The 7,197-nt window shown below is 48.0% G+C and overlaps 1 protein-coding gene across 3 annotated transcripts; it reads right to left on the bottom strand.

Moving 5' to 3' along the window:
• Window positions 1-705: 705 nt before the first annotated feature.
• Window positions 706-3,300, bottom strand: LOC110295054 (uncharacterized). 3 transcript variants are annotated; one of them, XM_085836347.1, is made up of 5 exons: window positions 3,120-3,300; window positions 2,734-2,936; window positions 2,126-2,173; window positions 1,402-1,598; window positions 765-1,138 (listed from the first exon to the last, which is right to left on the bottom strand). In XM_085836347.1, exons 1-5 carry the CDS (start codon window positions 3,249-3,251, stop codon window positions 780-782), a joined length of 939 nt encoding a protein of 312 aa, XP_085692473.1. In that variant the 5' UTR covers window positions 3,252-3,300; the 3' UTR covers window positions 765-779. The 3 variants fall into 3 exon arrangements, with proteins under 3 accessions (XP_085692474.1, XP_085692473.1, XP_029333728.1); XM_029477868.2 differs by having other exon boundaries at window positions 765-1,150; XM_085836348.1 differs by lacking the exon at window positions 2,126-2,173 and having other exon boundaries at window positions 706-1,150.
• Between the last annotated feature and the right edge of the window lie 3,897 nt (window positions 3,301-7,197).

Genomic DNA, 7,197 nt, shown 5'->3' on the forward strand with positions numbered 1-7,197 from the left:
TTTGGTGATGACTTCTGGGTTTGTCCCATGGAGGGTTCCCTAGACATAGTGAACAGTGAGACTACATGAAACCCATTCCCCACAGAAGAAATGTGTAAAATTTCCATGGGCTCAGCCTTGTTATTGTTGATCAACCCTAGAATTGTGGGGGAGCCTGGCAATTCTTTGTGATAGCCACCTGTTCAAACAAGGTGCAGTGTGTACGCACAGCGTTGGACCCAGGGATGGCGAGAATGGTGAGCACCATTTCAGTTAGGCTGACATTATCCTTGTCTGCATGCTTCCCCTGTCAGTGTGACAGAAAAGAAGCCCAGAGAGTAGAGACTTCTATCCACAACCCAGATATGGGGCTCTGTGTCACTAACTGTTAGGGGCACTGCTGAGCCCAAAAATGCCATGACACAGTCACACAGTTGAGGCACATCGTTTATATTGTTCACCGCTGCTGGTATTTGCTCACTCTGCCACACCAGCTGCTTGCTTTTCTGATTCCAGAGTGGACAGTGAGGGTCCCATTTCTGCGATCAACCTATTAGGCTCAAAATGCAGTCTTTGGGTAAAACATAAGGAGATTGTACCACTGGGAAAAGAACATATATTTTAAGAAGAGTAAACAATTCATTTTTGTTAATATCCAAACATAATTAAAAACCCAACAATGAAAACAACAATATAAAAAACAGAAGCCAGCATAACAATAAGATATTTTCTATAAAGACATGAGATAAGCTTAGGTGGGGAACCTCAGCTGGGTGGAACTCTGCAGATCAGTCTGCTAACTATATGTCAACCTCAGGCAGAGGGAAAACGAAATCTGGTGTGCCTAACTGCACAGTGTAAGACACAAATAACTGCCTGGCAGGTGAAACATCTGCAGCAACATCTGCAGCCTCATCTGCAGTCACATCTGCAGCCACATCTACAGGTGAGTGTATATCAGGTGATGTGGGCAGAGCTTGATCTAAAGTTGGATGCAGCTCTATTGTGGCTTTTGGTTCAAAGGAATCCAGAACTGCTCTTTTCACAAGCTCAGTGTCCTCTCGGGGTTGCTCGTCTCCCTGTGGCTCTGCCATAGAAGCTGGCCTCAGAGCCAGAGTCACCTGCCTCCTAGAGGCATCCTGCTCTGGGGGCTCTGGAGCTGTGGCACAATTTAAAGGCAGAAGGAGATAGGCTTTTAGTGGAGACAGCATAGGTTGGGGTGATTTTCCCCAAGATGCCCTTGATGGCCACACAAGGCCTTTTCATACCAGAGGATCCCCAGTCCTCTCCTCTCATTGGGACATCTTACCGGACTGCAGTCCAGCCCTGGCTTCAGGCCAAAGCTCTGGAGAATACCCTGCTGGAATCCATCACCGAAACCCCCTCCTACCTTGCCAGACAGTCCACCCCAGACCTCCTCACCTTCCTCAGGGTTTAGTGCGATGGCCTCCTGCTCCTCCAGCACGGAAAGCAGCTCCCTGGCTTGGGTATCTTTGTCTATAGAAGGCACATTGCGCCTCACATAGTCAATGAACAGCCTTACAATATCCAGGTCTGGGGACTCACAAAAATCCTTGGGGAATTTCTTAAACCAGTAGAACAGAAAGCTGAATATGTCACTGGGGGAAGAGAAGGTTAAAAGGAAGTTGAGTTCGAAGCCTGGTCTCACTTGTCCAGAGGAGCCATGGGCCCCATTAGAAGAGACAATGGCTGCCAGCCTGTGTACTGATGAGCATTGTGGTCAGGAGTGTGTGGCTTTGTGCAGAGGACTCCAGACACTTTCTGTCCCTTGGAGGACAGACAGGGCTAACTGGGCTGGGCTGTAGTGGGGATGGATTCTCCCAGGACCCTTCAGCTCCCATCCTTCCTTCTGCTCCTCAGAACCAAGGAGCCCATTGGAGCCCTCCATGTTTCTCCACCTGCAGGTGAAGTCTTAGCTACCATTGCTCTAGGGAGAAACCCCAAAACAGGGCACCTGGCAAGTGTTTATTCCTCAGCAATAGCCCTACCCCACTCACTGTACAGATAGGCCATTACCTCCCACTTCCCCTTCCAACTCCATAGATGGGGTCTTAACTCTGTCTCCCCCGACCCATCCTATTACGCCCATGGGCTCCTAACTCCCTTTCCCCTGAGGCCCACTCACCTCTTGGTTTGCTGGTCTTCGACACAGTCAGGCCGGAAGGATGCATACCTGTGGCATTCCAAGAGGGTGTCACCCTAAGGACTTGTGTCCCCAACCTAATAATAGATCTAGATCTACAGGGAGCTACTTGAGTCTGAACACTGGACAGAGGAAACACAGATCCTGGGGTCTCTCTGCACTGTTCTGACTTCCGTGCTGAGGTCACAGGTGCTGCTGAAGGAGCAGGTCCAGTGATTATCACACAAAGTGGGGAAGCTTAGCTGTTCCCTGCCAGGGCTCTTGCTGGGTTCCCGGCTTCTTGGGGCCCCCCACCACGGGACCCTTGCCCAGTTCCATAATCCCATAAAAGTTAGATAGGGCCTAGAGCCTTTTATACAAATGGGAAAAAAGCTCTTTCTAAGATACAAGAAAGGGTGGTGTTTGACACTCCCTGGGGACAGTGAAAGACACAGACTAGAGCCCCCCAAACCTGGATGTGACCTTGTCACTTTGCAGGTTCAGACCCAACACCAACACTGCCAGGGTCCAATCACTCTTGTTCTATGGGAGCACAGAGTCCTGGATAGAGCAGAACTCTCCTAACACCAAAGTTGGATGCAGCCACTCACGTTGTCATCAGCAGGTCCAGCACCTGCCAAGTGCTAGCATACGATGTGTACATGGCAAGAAAAATGCGGATACAGACGTGGTCATTATGCTGAACAGCAGCTGGAATGTAGTAGATCATTTGTACGATGTATTCTATGCTGTTATAGTTGAATCGGGGACGCCTGGGCATACAGTCTGGCTCCTGTTCATTTTGAGAACAGACCTAGGAAGGCAGGAGGATCTAAATGTGGTAACTCTGAGAGACATCAGCAACCCATTACCATAGAGTGATCAGTAAGCATCAAGAATGTTCCTCAGCATCTCACAGGAACACACACCCAGGCAGGGTCCTCGGGGTAGCATGGGCACTAACAAAAACTTTCTTGCTAAGGCTGGCCTGTGTTACCTTGGGCTCGCTGTGGGAAGCATGCCTGAAGTGTGTCAGAGGGCGAATCAAACGTCTCCAAAAGCGAACAAGGAAACCGCTCTTGGCTCTTTTGTTGCCAGAGCCTCTGGAACCCTGGAAACAGCAGAACATCTTGTTCCCTCTAGGTCTTCCAGACAAGTAAGTAGGTCAGGTAAGGCTACTGCTGGTCTCTGGTTACCTGGTAACCAGCATTCTGAGTTCCATCTGGACTGTTAAGTAAGTAAGGTCACTTCCTGAGGTCCTCCAGCCTGAGCCTCTCCTCATATATTCTCTCTAATGGTTACCAGTACTGCCCATTGCTGTCCTTCTGTCTTCCATGTGTACAATGGGACAGAGTGGCATCCATAAGCTCATGCCTCTACAACTGTCCTGGGAAGCCTGGCTTCAGGGAGACCCTCAGTTTTGAGAAAGCAGGCAGAAGTTTCCAAACCATCCCCTCTGTACCACAAGCATCCCAGGAAGAAGTGATTTCCTCTTAGGGTCTTCTCACTGTCCTGACCTGCTCCCTGCAGATCATTCTAGCATGGGTTTCCTAGTATGTCATCCTGTGTATATGATCACACGTGCCCTATACCTGGCAAACCTCCAATTAGAGTTACCTGACGAGAAGGCAAACAGGCGCTTGTGCCCATTCACACACATGTACACGAAAGCATATGCCTACATAAACACCGAAACACACATACTCACAGGCCCAGGCCCAGGGGAACACAGAGCGTTCTTTTACACATGGCCAGGAGCATGTCAGTGTAGAAAGGCCCCTCCTAGGTGAGCATTAGTGTTATTATGGAGGTGAGTGTGGGGATAATGAACTTTAGCAAAGTGTATGTGATCATCTTTAGTTGTGCCTCTCTCTTAGGGGAGTGGGCGGGGCTCCTCTGCTTTTCCATGTGTTCTAGTGTTTTCCCATTTGGGCTTCCACAGGCCTCAGTGTGCTTCTTCTGTGTTCCCCAGGCGATGGCTGACTGGGTTCTGGTTTGCAGGGTGTCCCATGCTGCTCACTATAGCATTCCCTACCCTGAGGAAAAACTATGCATAAATATTAAGACTTTGGAAAAGTTTCCATATCCTAGTTCTTTAATGAGTACTATAAATTAATTCATAGGTCAATTTTCATTGTTGAAGAAAAATGGGAAACACAATCTGTCCAAGCAAAAACAGATGAAGGAGGGAGGAATGAAAAAAGAGAGGTGTTTTTGGTTCCTAGATTTTAAGAAATATCAAAATAATTCATATTTGTATACACAGCATGAATCTCTCTTGTGAAGGACACAGGATCAATGGAGGTCAATGGGGGTAGAAGGATGCATGGGAGGCCTGCTGAGTGCAAATATGTATTTATATAACAATGGCTTCATGTCCCTCACTACAATGTACATGAACTTTTACATAGTTAAAAATGTTTTGTTTCTTTGAAAAAGTCTTATCATTTTACATGGATGAGTGCATTTGTTTCTACAACCACATGTGTGCTGTGTGTATGGAAGCCAGAAGAGTGCACTAGATCTCCTGTACTCTGGTTCTGCATGGTTGTGAGCCACCTTGTGGGTGCAGGGAAATGAACCCAGGTCCTCTGCCAGAGCAGCCAGTGCCCTTAACAGCTGAGCCATCACTCAGGTCCATTTTGGTTTTTTGCTGGTCAGAGTAGCCCACTGTGGAAAGCACAATGGTGTCCAGTGCTTCCCAGTAGAAAGTTTCCAGCTGGGTTGTAGGACACAACCTGGTAGTGAGTCATTAATTTCTGATCCCTTAATTAAATTATTATGTCAAAACCATTAAATGTTAGCCACCTAGAGTAATAGCCACACCCATTCCAGCTACAACTATTCAATTTCCATGACAGTTCAATGGAGAATGGTGGAACTCTATCCCAGGACATAGAGGGGCTACCCACCATATAAGGTCTCAAGGGCCCAAAGTCTTCCTAATTCGGGCCTGCCAAGGGATGCTATGCTGTCTGGCCGGCCACTGGGACAGCTTTGGTCTGGCTTCCCCACAGCAGGGCGGTGGAGACCCACCCTAGGCCTCTAAGAGCCTGGCCTTAGAAGGCATTGATGTAGCGGGACACTAACAAAAGCCCAACAGCCTCAACATAAGGGAAGCACCATGCACCTGCTCAGAGACAGTAGAAAGTTCTAGAAGAAATGGTCTTGTCATGCCTACTCTGGTTATACTAAAAGAACCTGAAGTACTTTGTCTGGAGAACATTTTTATCAACTGAGGTTTGCTAAATTGTGCTCCCGAGAAACTGCACAAATTCTCTCCCAGGGATCACGTGAGGAGGAATATGTATCTTTAACAACAGGTTATTTGACATAAGCAGGTTGAGTGCCCCTGGACCTCTTCCTGAGTAGATGATGCTGCATCGTGTGGCCACTAGAGGGTGGTGGTTGTCCATTGAGCACAAGGAGAACCTCCTGGGAGTCGGGGTGGGTACTGCAGTGATTTCAACAGAGCAGGATTAGGGGCAGGGGCTCCATTCCTATCCCGGGTTCCCTTGATAGGCTGTGAAAAAAACATCAGATAGTTTAGCTTTTCAGTTATCGGATTCTCTTCAGTGCAAGGGCCCTGCCTTTGTGAAAGGTGCCCCATCCCACCTCCTGCAGAAGCATGGGCCAAATCGGCCAAACCAACCGACAGTGTCCTTTTCTGGGGCAGAGACTGTAGAGGGTAATTAATGGGAGTTCTTCAGAGGCTCATTTCCAGACAGCTTTAGCTTTACCTAGAAATGCTAGGAAAAGGTTTGTCCCATGTTCAAGGACACCCAAGTCCCTTGTATATTCTGGGTGGCACTTGGATGTCAGCCCCTTTCCAAACTGTGTTGACATAGAGACCATGTTCACTTACACAGTGTGGGACTGTGACAGCAGCTCCATCTTGTCTGACTCCTCCTCTTTGCCCAGGGGAGCAAGGGGAGCCTGGGTGAGCATCCCAAGGACACAATAGGGGCTGCTCTAAAGGAGGATGCCACTAGTCAAATATGCTTGTGTCCTGACACCCCAGCTGCTCAAAGTTCAGCTGCAGTCCCCCTGACATCCACCTGAGGGCATACAGGCAGCCAAGCCTTTAAGGGTTGTTAGTGTCAGAGCCTGAGTCCTGGCAGCCGGACAACCTCGACTTTGGCCACCCATTTCCCATGGACCTGTTATACAGAAGTGAGAAGCAGACAAAGCCTGGGTATGGTGGTCAGTGCCTCTTTTCTAATACTCGGGAAGCTGAGACAGTTGGAAACCTTTGAGTTCTACATAATGAGTTGCGAGAGAGAGAGAGTCAAGCTACCTAAGAGAAAGACTCTTTAAGATCAAACAAGTAAAAGAAACAAAAAGTAGCAGAAAAAGGAGATATAACTCAAGTCTGGGAAGAGGAACAAATAATTAGGTCCAAGTTCAACCCATTCCAACTTAGGGTCCTCGAATGAGTGTTCCTTTGCAATAGAAAGCAAGAAGTATGCAAAACTAAGTCGTCCTGATTGAGGTGAGGTTGGCTCACACTGAGTGACCACAGCCTCTTCACCATTGTCTCCTGTGAGGTGATCTGACAGGTGACCAGAACTCTGTGAGACTTTTGTGGGAGCCAAGTTTCTCCTCCTGCCAGTGCCAGGCTTCATCCTTGGCCCTCTGCCTGCAGAAAATTCCCAAAGGGATTCCAATTGTTTCCGATGTTTCTGCTTCCGTTTCCCAGTATCTGACAGAAGGGGTGCAGTGTCTCTTTGGAGCATCTTCACTTTTTCCAGGTCAGTTATATCTCCCCAGTCTTCCTTTGTACAGCCATGTTGAGTGAAGATGCCCATGTCCAAAAATACCAACATAAATGGAATAGAAGTTGGAGCCAGGGTTAGTGTAAAATTAATTGTTTTTAATGTAAATCTAGGTAAAACATGAATCCGGCAGCTGTATTTCTTTACCTTCTGTAGTCCTCAACAACCACACAGAGAAGTCAGATTTATTAAAATACCCTTCAGCCAGGCGGTGGTGGCGCATGCCTTTAATCCCAGCACTTGGGAGGCAGAGGCAGGTGGATTTCTGGGTTCGAGGCCAGTCTGGTCTACAAAGTGAGT

This window comes from Mus caroli, unplaced genomic scaffold (genome assembly GCF_978045245.1).
Source record: "Mus caroli unplaced genomic scaffold, Mus_caroli_1 scaffold_4, whole genome shotgun sequence".
NCBI classification, from domain to species: Eukaryota; Metazoa; Chordata; class Mammalia; order Rodentia; family Muridae; genus Mus; species Mus caroli.

Bases quoted from the DNA above. Each gene is read 5' to 3' on its own strand.
- LOC110295054 (XM_029477868.2), bottom strand. From the start codon at position 3,251: ATGTTCTGCTGTTTCCAGGGTTCCAGAGGCTCTGGCAACAAAAGAGCC. The intron at 1,599-2,125 runs GTGAGTGGGCCT...CTCTTCCCCCAG, and splicing joins GAAGACCAGCAAACCAAGAG to TGACATATTCAGCTTTCTGT. The intron at 1,151-1,401 runs GTGAGGAGGTCT...TTCTGCCTTTAA, and splicing joins CGCACTAAACCCTGAGGAAG to ATTGTGCCACAGCTCCAGAG.